Source organism: Leptodactylus fuscus, chromosome 8 (genome assembly GCF_031893055.1).
Source record: "Leptodactylus fuscus isolate aLepFus1 chromosome 8, aLepFus1.hap2, whole genome shotgun sequence".
Classification (NCBI taxonomy): domain Eukaryota; kingdom Metazoa; phylum Chordata; class Amphibia; order Anura; family Leptodactylidae; genus Leptodactylus; species Leptodactylus fuscus.
In genome coordinates, this window is record NC_134272.1 from 75,162,453 (window position 1) to 75,176,770 (window position 14,318).

The window sequence follows — 14,318 nt, forward strand, 5'->3', positions numbered from 1 at the left end:
ATACTGGCCCTTTAAGAGACCAGTCAGTCATTATTAAAAGCAGTCTGAACTTTTCCCTATCAGAGAGTTTTTGTTGATTTGTGGTTTTGTAGCTGCGCAGTCAGCTGATAGGAAGCAAATAACAGAGGGAAAAACTGTGGGAAAAACTGGCCCTGAAAATCTCAGCCTGGGAATCAAAGTGCACCATGTATTAGACTCAGCGTGGGCCGTCATGGGGGTGCGGGGAGAGATGGGGGGAGGACAGAGAATAGAAGATTAGGAGAGAATTTCTGAAAGCTCCTCAGTCATTTGCGTGTATATACTGTGTGTATACAATGATTTACTGTGTGTGATACTGTGTGTATATATATATATATATATATATATATATATATATATATATATATATATATGTGTGTTATATCAAGTGTATATACTGTAAGTATGCAGAGATATCTGTATATAATATATCGGGGTCATATACTGCAAATATTTGTATGAATTTGGATATATATATATATATATATATATATATATATATATATATATTATATGTATGGGGAGTTATATTGTGGGGTATATATACTGTGTCACATTTATACCATCGCTATATTTTAACCTATCACCATTGCTTGTCCTATAGACCGCATACTGATGAAGCCTGGGTGTTTGCAAAGTGGAGCGCGGTCCAAGCCGTTGGGGTCATGTCTTTTGGTAAATATCTATAAGTGTAAACTATCTTTATGGTCGATAACTCTTTATTCAGACACGTCTTATGACACTAAGGTCTTGTGTCAGTCATTGGGTGCCCCTGCAAAGCCATAGTCACTATATATAGTGCTACACACAGTCTACCCTAAATATGATGTTTCTATAGGGGAAGAACCACATTATATCACTATATGTACTGCTATGTGATGTCTGTATAGAGATAATTATGTATTTACTTATATAGCGCCATCATATTCCGCAGCACTTTACAGATAATGTAAATCATTGTCCAATATTGGGTGTGCAACCTAAATTCCCTATCAAGATATCTTTAAAGCATGGGAGGAAACCAAAGTACCCGGAGGAAACCCACCAAACATGGGGAGAATGTCCTTGGCTGGACTCACTCCAATACATAATAATTTAAAATAATAATAATTAATAATAAAATTAGGAAGATTTAAAATGAATAGTTAATAATTAAAAATAAAAAAGAATCAATAGTAATAATAATTATTATGATTATTGATATTATAATAAATAGAAAAGAATAAATAAATATTGTTATTAATAAGTATAATCGATACAATAGATAATAATAAATCAATAATACATTGTAATAAACTAACACAAAATAATAAATATTAATAATGCATAATAATAATATTAAATAAAAATACATGCTAATAATTGTTATTATAAATAATAATAATAATAATAATAATAATAATCCATCTATTTCCAATAATAGAAATATGAAGAAGCCATGACTCCTGTGATTCCCATTAATCCTGTGACTCCTTCTTTCCTTCTTTTTCAGTGTTTATGTGCCATCATGCCTGTTTTTTAATTTATGGATCTCTGGAGAAAGGAACAGTCAGAATGTGGTCTAATATCACACATGTATCAATGATCATCTCTCTAGTTATCAGCGTCCAGTATTCTGTCTTTGGATACATTACATTTACAGGATTTACACAAGGTAATCTACAGAATCTGTACTGTATAGACCTCCATGTAAAGGCCTTGAGATAGAGATAGATAGATAGATAGATAGATAGGAGATAGATAGATAGATAGATAGATAGATAGATAGATAGGAGATAGATAGATAGATAGATAGATAGATAGATAGATATGACATAGATAGATAGATAGATAGATAGATAGATAGATAGATAGATAGATAGGAGATCCTATTAATATTATAAATGTGAAAGTTTGTGAGTTTGTGGGTTTGTGTGTTTGGATGTTTGCATGTTCGGATGTTTGTTCCTCAATCACGGAAAAACCGCTCCACCGATTTGGCTGAAATTTTCCACAAACATAGTCATTACACTCGATTAAACAATAGGCTACTTTTCGTCACAATAGCGCACATACGTTTGTGCCAGGACCCCCACAAAACCCAAACTCACACCACCATCTCTGCAATCTCACACACTTTGGACCATAGCAAGCCCCAAAATTCATATTGCCCTCTACAGCCTCGCCCCTAACCCCACACAATCACATATACATATACTTTACCACTTTGCCCCTCACCTTAACGATACTCCAGGAGGCTCTCTTTAACGCTCCGCAGCAGCCATGTTTGCCGACCCCCACCGCTCTGACAAGCCGCGACACAGCCCACCCATGTCAATACCCCTAGGCGGTCTAATAAATGCAAAAAAAAAAGTTTAAAAAAAGTAAAAAAAATATAAAACAATAAATAAAAAGGATTAAAAATTCCAATCACCCTCCTTTCCCTAGAACACATATAAAAGTAGTTAAAAACTGTGAAACACATACATGTTAGGTATCCCCACGTCCGAAATCGCCCGCTCTACAAAGCTACACAAATATTTTTCCTGTTCGGTAAACGTCGTAGCGGGAAAAATGGTCAAAAGTGCCAAACCGCCAATTTTTCACTGTTTTGATTCTGATAAAAATTTGAATAAAAAGTGATCAAAGCAATAACATTTTCCAAAAATGGTAGAACTACAAAGTACACCCGGTCCCACAAAAAAAGACGCCCTATACATCCCTGTACACGCACGTATAAAAAAGTTACGGCTGTCGGAATATGGCGACTTTTCAAAAAATAATTTTTTAACACAGTTTTGGATTTTTTTAAAGGGGTCAAAATGTAAATAAAACGATATAAATTTGGTATCCCCGGAATCGTAACGAAACACAGAATATAGGGGACATGTCATTTTGGTTGCACAGTGAACGCCGTAAAACCAAAGCCCGTAAGAAAGTCGCAGAAATGCATTTTTTCTTCAAATCCCCCCCATTCTGAATTTTTTCCCTGCTTCCCAGTACATTATCTAGAATAAATAATGGAGGCATCATGAAGAAAAATTTGTCCCGCAAAAATTAAGACCTCATATGGCTCTGGGAGCGGAGAAATAAAAAAGTTATGGGGTTTAGAAGGAGGGGAGTCAAAAACGAAAATCAAAAAATGCCATCGGCGGGAAAGGGTTAACTTCAAATACTCATGTCCCAAAGTCACTATGTAAAGTTTCTCACAACACCGTATATATAGCAGCTCAAATACAAAGTAACTTCAACACAAAAGTCTCACGGATTCTCAGAATTACAGAAAAAACAAGATACAAACTTACATTTCATATCCCATACCTTACACACAGTACGAAAACCTCACCCATGCCTGTATATACCCACTGCTACAATCACCGCAGACGAAGTCGCGGGTACCAGCTAGTATATATATATATATATAGAGAGAGAGAGAGATAAGAGATAGATAGATAGATAGATAGATAGATAGATAGATAGATAGGAGATAGATAGTGTGTGTATGTGAGCGTATATATACGTGTGAGTATGTATATGCAATATATATATTTATTTGTATGTATATAAAGTCTCTCTATCTATCTATCTCCTATCTATCTATCTATCTATCTATCTATCTATCTATCTATCCATCCATCTCCTATCTATCTATCTATCTATCTATCTATCTATCTCCTATCTATCTATCTATCTATCTATCTATCTATCTATCTATCTATCTATCTATCTATCTATCTCCTATCTATCTATCTATCTATCTATCTATCTATCTATCCAATCACTTTCTTGTAGAATCTTCTTCATGGATCTAATCTTAATAAACTGGAATCTTTCTAGTTCTAGCAGCAGATTCCTTCCCAGTCACTTCATTCCCTGTTCAGAGACTTCAGCGTCCTCACATGGAAAACATGAAAACATTCTTCCATATAATGTTGGAGTAAAAATTGCTGATGCTAAGTTTCCAATGCAAATTTTCTATGTGAATAAGACCATTATATTTTAAGTCCAACTTTCTGGATATTTTGAAATGAACTCCCTGTAAGCAGGAAGGAAGAGCGGAAAGATGTGAAAAATGAACATTTTGTATGTTTCTTAGGACCGGGGCTGTAAAATACATTTATATCCCATACACCATATCAGTAAAGTCACACAAAGTATTTATATCTGATATATACTATATAAGTAGAGTCACAAAATACATTTATATCCCATATATCATAGCTGTAAAGCTGGATGATACCGTGATATAGTCACAATAAATTTATATCCCATATATCATATCTGTAGAGCTGTAAATACATTTATATCCTATACATCATATTTGTAGAGTCACAAAATACATTTATATCTCATATACAATGTCAGTAAAGCTGGAAATACTGTGATACATTTTAACAGATAATAGCTAGGATAGATGATAGATAGATGATAGATAGATAGATGATAGATAGATAGATAGATAGATAGATAGATAGATAGATAGATAGATAGATAGATAGGAAAAACTACAACTCCCAGTATGCACAGCACCATTCACTTCTATGGGTAGCTCAAAGAAGAGAAAGTATGCATGCTGGGAGTTGTAGTTTCCCAACAGCTAGAGATAATAAACAATCCCATTTTGTCCTACATGTTGTAAGTCATGACATTCATCAGACATTTTCATAGAATTTTTTTTTTCCTTTTTAGGAGATTTGTTTGAAAATTATTGTAAAGATGATACATTGGTTACGGTTGGAAGATTTTTCTACGCAATGACAATAATCCTCACATACCCAATGGAATGTTTCGTCGCTAGAGAGGTAAGATGTGAGATTCAAATAGAATAACATAGATAGAACATAGATAGATAGATAGATAGATAGATAGATAGATAGATAGATAGATAGATAGAAGGATAGATAGATAGATAGATAGATAGATAGGAGATAGATAGATAGATAGATAGATAGATAGGAGATAGATAGATAGATAGATAGATAGATAGATAGATAGATAGATAGATAGATAGGAAGTGGAAAAAATGGCAGCACTCCAACATTTAGAAAAAGTGTGGGTTTATTCCAAGCAGCGATGTTTCAATTCTTATCCGAAACTTAATAAATAAACCCACACTTTTTCTAAATGTTGGAGTGCTGCCATTTTTTCCACTTCTTATGTAAAGTTGAAGATTAGCCATCTTCTAGTTTGGCTTTGCGCCCGGTTTGTATGCTGTGCTGCTCCTGCATTTTTTTCTACTAGATAGATAGATAGATAGATAGATAGATAGATAGATAGATATGAGATAGATAGATAGATAGATAGATAGATAGGAGATAGATAGATAGGAAGATAGATAGATAGATAGATAGATAGATAGATAGATAGATAGATAGGAGATAGATAGATATGAGATAGATAGATAGATAGATAGATAGATAGGAGATAGATAGATAGATAGATAGATAGATAGATAGATAGATATGAGATAGATAGATAGATAGATAGATAGATAGATAGATAGGAGATAGATAGATAGATAGATAGATAGATAGATAGATAGATAGGAGATAGATAGATATGAGATAGATAGATAGATAGATAGATAGATAGATAGATAGATAGATAGGAGATAGATAGATATGAGATAGATAGATAGATAGGAGATAGATAGATAGATAGATAGATAGATAGATAGATAGATAGATAGATAGATATGAGATAGATAGATAGATAGATAGGAGATAGAGAGAGAGATAGGAGATAGATAGATAGATAGATAGATAGATAGTTAGATATGAGATAGATAGATAGATAGATAGATAGATAGATAGATAGATAGGAGATAGAGATAGGAGATAGATAGATATGAGATAGATAGATAGATAGATAGATAGATAGAGTCTCAGCAACTGAAAATTTGTCCCATTTAGACAAACACATTATCCACGTGTGAACATTCTGTAACCCAGATAAATATAGAAACTTGTAACTGGGATTTACAGAAACATCTCTACAAAAATTTCTAAATTAAAAATAGAAAATATATTTTTTTAATAAATCCTCATTTCATGAAGAGTCCTGACTTATGACCAGTAGATGGCGCCTCTCCTCCGGATCTCTATGACAGCTTCAGCTTCTCGCACACATCCGGAAACTTTACAATTTTCCAAGAATGTTCACATTTACATTGGAGGAAAATTCTGTGATTTTGATAGAGAGTCTAGCAGAGCATGCAGGTACAGAGGGCCCGCAGGGGCAACCCTTCATGTCACATGATCAGTGACTGCCATTTTTGCTTCCTCCAGGTGATTTCGAATGTATTTTTCGGTGGGACTCTTTCGACCCTCCATCACTTTGCAGTCACGTTGCTTGTTGTATCTGTCACCACAATCGTATCTTTATTTGCCGACTGCCTGGGAATGGTCCTGGAGCTTAATGTAAGTGTCAGCGACGTCACCGCGTGCAGCAGAAGAGTATGGGGTGGATTATTAGGGGGTAGTTTACTATGGGACAATTTAATATGGGGGGATTTATTATGCGGGATGTTTTGCTGTATCCTGATTTACTTTTGCAGCTTTTTTTGTTGCAAATTTTGCTGCGTTTTTTTTTAGCTAAAGTCAGGAACGTCTCCAAAAGGAATGGGAAATTTATAGTAAACTTCTCATACTTCTATCTTCTGCTCAATCCACTTCTGGCTTTCTGCAACAAAGAAACAATACATCTCCGCAACGTGAAGCCTCAGTTCTAATGACTTTTAATAACATCATTTGTATCTGTCACTTCCCAGGGCGTTCTCAGTGCGACTCCTCTCGTCTTCATCATCCCCACCGCCTGCTATCTGAAGCTGTCCACCGATCACTGGTACCACATCAACAACGCCCTGCCCTGCCTCATCCTCCTCCTCGGTATTGTAATAATGCCTGTAGGATTTTTTATGGCCATTTTCTATCCACAAGAATGTAGCCACGGAAAGGAAATGTCTTATTGCTCGTCAAACTCCTCCCATTTATACCAGAGTAATTCATCTCAAATAAAATAATTTTCCATTATCGCGCCAATGATTTGATTTTTTTATAACATGATAAATAAAAGGCTCCCGGGATCCTCATGTAGAAGAATCTGTTCTTAAAGGGATTCTACCATTAAAACCTCTTTTTTTGTGGATAAGACGTCGGAATAGCCTTTAGAAAGGCTATTCATCTCTTACCTTTAGATGTGGTCTCCGCCGCACCGTTCCTTAGAAATACCATTTTTTACCGGTATGTAAATTAGTTCTCTGGCAGCGATGGGGGCGGGTCCAAGCACTGAAAATGCGATGGGGGGCGTCCCCACTGTAGCTGGAGAACACAATCCTGCGACGCCTCTATCTTCGGCTGGATCCTCCCCTTCTCTGTCGTCTTCCTCCGACGCCTGCGCAGTTGGCTCTGCCAGTGAGACACTAGTAGAGCCGACTGCGCATGCCGGCCGGCGGCCATTTTTGGGAGGCTGCTCTTGCTCTTGTAGTTCAATGCAGGAGCGGCCTCCCAAAAATGGCCGCTGGCCGGCATTCGCACTCGGCTCTGCTGGTATCTCACTGGCAGAGCCAACTGCGCAGGCGTCAGAGAAGACGACAGAGAAGGGGAAGATCCATAGATAGAGGCGTCGCAGGATCGTGTTCTTGAGCAGCACTGCGGACGCCCCCATCGCATTTTCAGTGCTGGGGCCCGCCCCCATCGCTGCCAGAGAACTAATTTACATACCGATAAAAACCGGTATTTCTAAGGAACGGCGCAGCGGAGATCACATCTAAAGGTAAGAGATGAATAGCCTTTCTAAAGGCTATTCCGACGTCTTATCTACAAAAAAAGAGGTTTTAATGGTAGAATCCCTTTAATGTCTGCCATATTAGACGTACAGAGGAGCCGCAGCCGGTCATGGGCACAGTTTCTACCAGCCGTCGACCTCACATTACACTTGTTACACTTTCCCTCTTAGTAGACGCCTACACATTGGAGAGCGCAGGGGCTGCTGTGATCACAGAGCTATTAGCTGCGGATTACAATATTAACAATATTATTAAGATTTGGAGTTCCATTGCTCACGTAAATCGTCATTCTACTTATATGCAAATGAGGAAGAAGTGCTTTGTGTAAGTTTGCTGACACTTCCTTTAAAATACTATTTGGGGCACAAACCAGAAACTGAATCTAGTAGGGTAATGGTACTTCCGCTATCCCAACTCTCTTTACTGGACCGTCCATAACTGAACATAGGCAAAAGTCCAGGCTGCCTAAGGGTCCATTCTCCCGGAGGAAAATGGTGTGGAATTTCAGCAACTTCAATGGGTTCCTTTCTCTGCTAGCGTGAATGGACCCTATAGAAGGGTCCTATATCTTGACAATGGGGCTGGTGGATGGGGAGCTTGAACTGTCACAACCAACAAAGCAGCCTGTATATAACAGAATAATAGGGATGTATCCCTTTAATTGTAGACCTTTATTGGCCAGTGATGGTACAGAGGTAACTTATTACATAGGCCACAACCACAAGTCCTTTGACATATTAACTTGGTGCAGGGAAATTCCAGGCACAACAGCCAGGATAATGGAGGAAGTGCAACAGGAAGAGGAAAGGAACAGCGCTGTGTGAATAGGCCTGCAATAATAAGCACCATATTTATCCATTCCTTCGCCATAAAATCGCCATTTATTCCGGTCAGGACACTTTTTTATCTCCATCAATGTGCATTCCTTTTTTTTTTTTTTTTAAATCTCACTTTTATCTCTACAGTTTTAGGTGATATAGACAGTTTTGCTTCAGTATTACACATAGTCCGGGTAGACAGTAGATACCAGCATTACCTTAGATATTTGGAGACATCTGGTGTTCCCTTCTGATGTCAGCGCCTTGGGGGCCCGCTGAGGCCTGTGATTGGGCCTCAGGGGTCACATGGAGCAGGTCGATGTTATCGAACTTCAGCACTTGAGTGACATTCATACTCTAGTTTTCTGTCATTAAAAAGTCATAAACTTGCGCTTGGCTCCCACATTCGGTATTGTTATATGTCTAAATGGGAGGAAGCTTTGGGTGCTCCCCTCTCACCGGGTCAGTGGCAGATTGTTTGGTCCCGAGCTCAGAAATCCTCTCAGTGCATTACTTTCAAGCTATTGATGCATTGGTACCATACCCCAGCTCTTCTCCATGCTTTGAATCCTGCACTTCGTATGCGATGTTGGCGTTGTAACACCGCTGTAGGCACTCTGTATCACATTTTATGGACCTGCCCCCTTATCCTAGGCTTTTGGAGGGAGGTTAGAGCATTAACTGACGCCCTTTTCCTTCAAGGGGTCCCCCTACATCCCTTTACGTACATTTTGAACCTCTTTCCTAGGCATTTGGGTCGTAAGACCTCCAGGTTATTCCTCTACCTCTGCTCGGCTGTGAAGACCCTCATTGCCAAACATTGGAAGAACCCTAATTCCCCCTCTGGCACGGAGCTTCTGGCCCGCATTAAGGACGTGCAGAGCCTTGAATCCCTCACCGCCAGTTTTAATAACACTCTAGATGACTTCCTCTCCATTTGGTCCCCTTGGGATGCCTACTGTGCTCTATGGGGACTGTGACCTGGTACCCCCCTCCCCCTTTGTCCTGTCTCTGTGGATTTGGGACTGGCAGTAAACCTCTCCCCTCATCTTAGTTTGGTTGCATTTGTTTTATTTCTTGTTATGTTAAAATCTTCAATAAAAATTACAGTTAAAAAAAAAAGTCATAAACTTTGCATTGAGCTGCAATTGTACAAATATTGGAACTTTTTCCCTTTTGTGTTTTCTTCATCACTTGGACGGGGCTTAGTCAATGGGATAGAGCCTCTCATAACCTGAGAAATGTACCATAAATGACACCAATATGGGGTATATATAATACACACAATGCAATTATTGTAATACTGTATGTAGAGTGGGTGTATATAATATACACAATTTATTATTATAATAGGCAGTATGGGGCTATATAATATACACAATTAATTATTATAATATGTAATAGGGGGTTATATAATATACACAATTCCTAAATATAATATGTAGTATGGGGTGTCTATAATATATGCAATCCATTCTAATATGTAGTATGGGGTGTCTATAATATATGCAATCCATTCTAATATGTAGTATGGGGTGTCTATAATATATACAATGCATTCTAATATGTAGTATGGGGTGTCTATAATATATACAATCCATTCTAATATGTAGTATGGGGTGTCTATAATATATACAATCCATTCTAATATGTAGTATGGGGTGTCTATAATATATACAATCCATTCTAATATGTAGTCTGGGGTGTCTATAATATATACAATCCATTCTAATATGTAGTATGGGGTGTATATTATATACACAAGCCATTATTATATTAATTACCAGATACATTGTAAGGAGTTTTTATGTCTCTACAAGTATTCCTGGAATGTCTCGGGGTGGAATGCCGCCTCACTCGGGTCAGTCGTTCAGGACAGCTGGGAAATCATTACCTCTAAGACTTGTATTAAACAATTGGCAGGAGCAGAATTTTCCTATCAACCTTCTGATTTTTTTTTTTTTAAAAAAACCTGTAGAAACAATGAAAATCAAAGTTTTAGTGTATAGTAATACTACATTTTTATTTATATAGCGCCAACATATCCCGCAGCACTTTACAAACCATAGACAGTTTACAAAATGAGATATTACATGGACTAAATCAATTCATACAACAGGGGTGAGGACCCTGCTCACAAGAGCTTACAATCTATGAGGTGTGCAGCATGGTGGTTAAGGGGTTAGTGCTGGAACTCTGAGCTTGAATCCTGCGAAGGCAACTTGTGCAGGGAGTTTGTATGTTCTACCTGTGTTTGGTGGGTTTCCTCCCACACTCCAAAGTCATACTGATAGGGAATGTAGATTGTGAGCCCTATATGGGACAGTGACTGGTAATATCTGTAAAGCGCTGCGGAATATCAGCAAAATAAATAAAAATGAGGTGGAGGGCACAAGAGGTCGAAGGGTGATAGAAATTGTATTGCAGCTTATACAGCGCTCCAGCCATATCTATGACATAAGATTACACAAATATGTATGAGCAGTGTCTTTATATGTGCAGATTCAAAGTGTCTGGGCATGTGGGGTTACAATCTAATAAGGTCTAATAAGGTATCATGTCCTGTGGGATGATGTGGAGGAGGGGGCATGAACAGAGGAGGGTTAGTTTTAGGGAATGTAGCTGCTAAAATGTTAGATTAAGAAATGTGATCGGCACCTGAAGAGATGTCTTTAGGATGCGCTTGACGCTATGGAAGTTGTGAGTTAATCTGACTGTTCAGGGTAGAGCATTGCAGAGAAGTGGTGCAACTCAGGAGAAGTCTTCACAGCCAGAGAGGGTCCAATTAGAGAGGATGATGGTCTTAGGTCTTTGGAAGACTAGATCATTGCAGAGAAGTGGTGCAACTCGGGAGAAGTCTTCACAGCCAGAGAGGGTCCAATTAGAGAGGATGATGGTCTTAGGTCTTTGGAAGACTAGATCATTGCAGAGAAGTGGTGCAACTCGGAAGAACTCTTGGCAGCGAGAATAAGAGTGTCCAATTAGAGAGGATGATGGCCTTAGATCTTTGGAAGAATAGAGAGTATGTGTAGGGTTGTAGGGTGGACATGTAAGGAGGTGCGGCACCATACAGAGCTTGAATGAGGGAGATCGGTTTAATTTGCATTCTAACAAAGTCCCATTTACTGAATTTTGTTTGGCATTAGGAGAGGCACCGTATTTCTAAAACTACCCTGAGCCGCCATGGAGACCTAGCCTTTCCAGACATCATTCTTAGCTGCTTGGCCAATGTTGTGGGCCAGTGTTGTATGTAATCATTGGACAAAGGTGGAGATGCTGTGGTTCGCTCTAATTCATTCATTGTGATGAAAGAAAACAATTTGCGTATATACTATTACTGAATCATATTATTTATATCTATAATGAATGTATTGTTTATGAATGTGTTATCAGTATACCGCATTGGTATGTGTGCATACAGGCAAGGTTGGAAGAGTTGTTCAGCATTAATACCATTAACGTCCTGCAGCCCAAAAACAGACGTCCAAGGAAGAGGATTGTATTGTTTTATGACTAGTTGTACTGGTCAGGCATGTAGAGGGAAGAGAGATGGTGTGACCACAGATAACCTGAGACACAGCTCTACAAGGCGTAGATAGAACATTCATCTTTTCCGGATGAAGATGAGTTGCTGTTCATCCATCACTTCACTCTAAATATCAGATTTATTCAGTTTTTCTTGGTTATTTTTAGGTCTGTTTGCTTGTGTGTCATTTGTTTTATTGCCTTTTCTTTTTATACACGGCACTGGACTCTATGAATATTAAATTGTTAAATTTAAGGATACTTTGTGTTTGCTCTATGAACCCATTACCTTTGTGAAGTGTATTTGCATCTAACTGTTGGAGACGCGTGTATGTGTGATTAGGCTATTAGCTGAACCCAAAGTCTGTGGTGGTGGCAGCATGTATTGGGGTGCGTTTTATGCTCAGTAAAGGTTAAGTGCAAAATTGAGTGAGTGGAGTGAGTTGACCCCTGAGAGCTGCACTGATATCGCGTACTAGGATGGTCCGTATATGACACCCAGGCTGTCATCTGCCCCCCTTCCCCTTTGGCCCTGTAGATTTTCCTAGAGGAATTTGGTTGGCCTGTAGAGTTCAATACCAACTCCGCAACGTTGACCTACTTCCTGACACCCCTCCTATTTACTCCTCAAATTTCCACTAGTATCCAGGCGGAGTTTGACCTTGGTTGTCTTTGCCTGGGAGATTTAGTGGACCCTCTAACACTTCAGTCCCGCCATGGCCTATCTTGCAATGTGGCCTATTTTCATGGAACTACTGACAAATTTATGGTGGTGCGGACTGCTCGTGACTATTGCAGTATTGCAGACTGATAATTACTATTGGAGTGCTCATACTGTTCTAATTGTAGTACTTCTGTGGTTTTGCTTTGTTCTCTTTTATGATGTTTTTCCCCTTTCCCTGTCCCTCCTTTTCTTCAGTTCCTTGTTTTTTAGTATTATTATATATAGTGTTTGAGAGATAGTGTACGCTTAGTATTATTATATATAGTGTGGAGATAGTTGTAGTGTACACTTAGTATTAGAATATATAGTGTGGAGATAGTTGTAGTGTACACTTAGTATTAGAATATATAGTGTGGCGCAGGGGCGTAACTACCGTGGTAGCAGCAGTAGCAGCTGCCACAGGGCCCGGGCCATTAGGGGGTTAGCCGCTACCGCTGCGTTTTTTTTTTTTTTTAAAAGTCCGTTACGGGCCCCATTCACTTGCCGATCCTGGCTGGGCCGGGATCGGCAAGTGACACTGCGGGGCCCACAGAGGCTATCATTATACTCGGGGGTCTTTGCAGACCCCCAAGTATAATGATCGGCAGACCGGAGAGGAAAGGTAACATAAAAAACAGTGTTACTTACCTCTCCGCGATCCTGCCAGGCCTCCGTCATTCGTGTCTGACGTCACATGACCCAGGCCAGCTTCCCGGGTCATGTGACGTCTGACGTCATTAAAGCTGGACAAGAGCGGACAGGACAGCCGACAGGAACAGGTAAGCAACTGTCTCTGTTCTTTTAATGGTTTTAATCCCCCGGGTCTCCGATTATTATACTCTGGGGTCTTTTCAGACCCCAGAGTATAATAAATGTTTATAGGTGTCCACAGTGGGACATATGGGGACACTATGGGGGATAATACTGTGTGTGCAGGGGCACTATAGGGGTTAATACTGTGTGTACATTGGACACTATAGGGGTTAATAATACTGTGTGCATTGGACACTATAGGGGTTAATACTGTGTGTGCATTGGACACTATAGGGGTTAATACTGTGTGTGCAGGGGACACTATAGGGGTTAATACTGTGTGTGCAGGGGACACTATAGGGGTTAATACTGTGTGTGCATTGGACACTATAGGGGTTAATACTGTGTGTGCATTGGACACTATAGGGGTTAATACTGTGTGTGCAGGGGACACTATTGGGGATAATACTGTGTGCAGGGCTTACTAAGGGACATAATAGAGTGCGGAGGAGGGGGTCAGTCGAGGGCATCGGTTTGAGGAGGGGGGGCCCCATGTCAAAAGTTCGCCACGGGGCCCCGCCATTCCTAGTTACGCCACTGGTGTGGAGATAGTTGTAGTGTACACCTAGTATTAGTAAATATAGCATGGAGTTGTAGTGTATTACAATCACCCTGGATACTTGATCTGCTTAGTCTGAAGGGATCGTCTTTTCTTAGGGGAACATGTTTCGGTCTA

General features: G+C 39.2%; 1 protein-coding gene across 1 annotated transcript in view; it reads left to right on the forward strand.

The window, feature by feature from the left end:
- SLC38A11 (solute carrier family 38 member 11) overlaps positions 1 to 9,581 on the forward strand; it is a 30,758-nt gene extending 21,177 nt beyond the window's left edge. The window contains exons 6-12 of the mRNA XM_075285469.1: positions 623 to 693; positions 1,511 to 1,672; positions 4,687 to 4,799; positions 6,285 to 6,416; positions 6,767 to 6,995; positions 7,954 to 8,107; positions 9,350 to 9,581. Coding sequence (XP_075141570.1) covers positions 623 to 693; positions 1,511 to 1,672; positions 4,687 to 4,799; positions 6,285 to 6,416; positions 6,767 to 6,995; positions 7,954 to 8,107; positions 9,350 to 9,581 — 1,093 coding nt within the window. The remainder of the gene's footprint in view (positions 1 to 622; positions 694 to 1,510; positions 1,673 to 4,686; positions 4,800 to 6,284; positions 6,417 to 6,766; positions 6,996 to 7,953; positions 8,108 to 9,349) is intronic.
- The last annotated feature ends 4,737 nt before the right edge of the window (positions 9,582 to 14,318 follow it).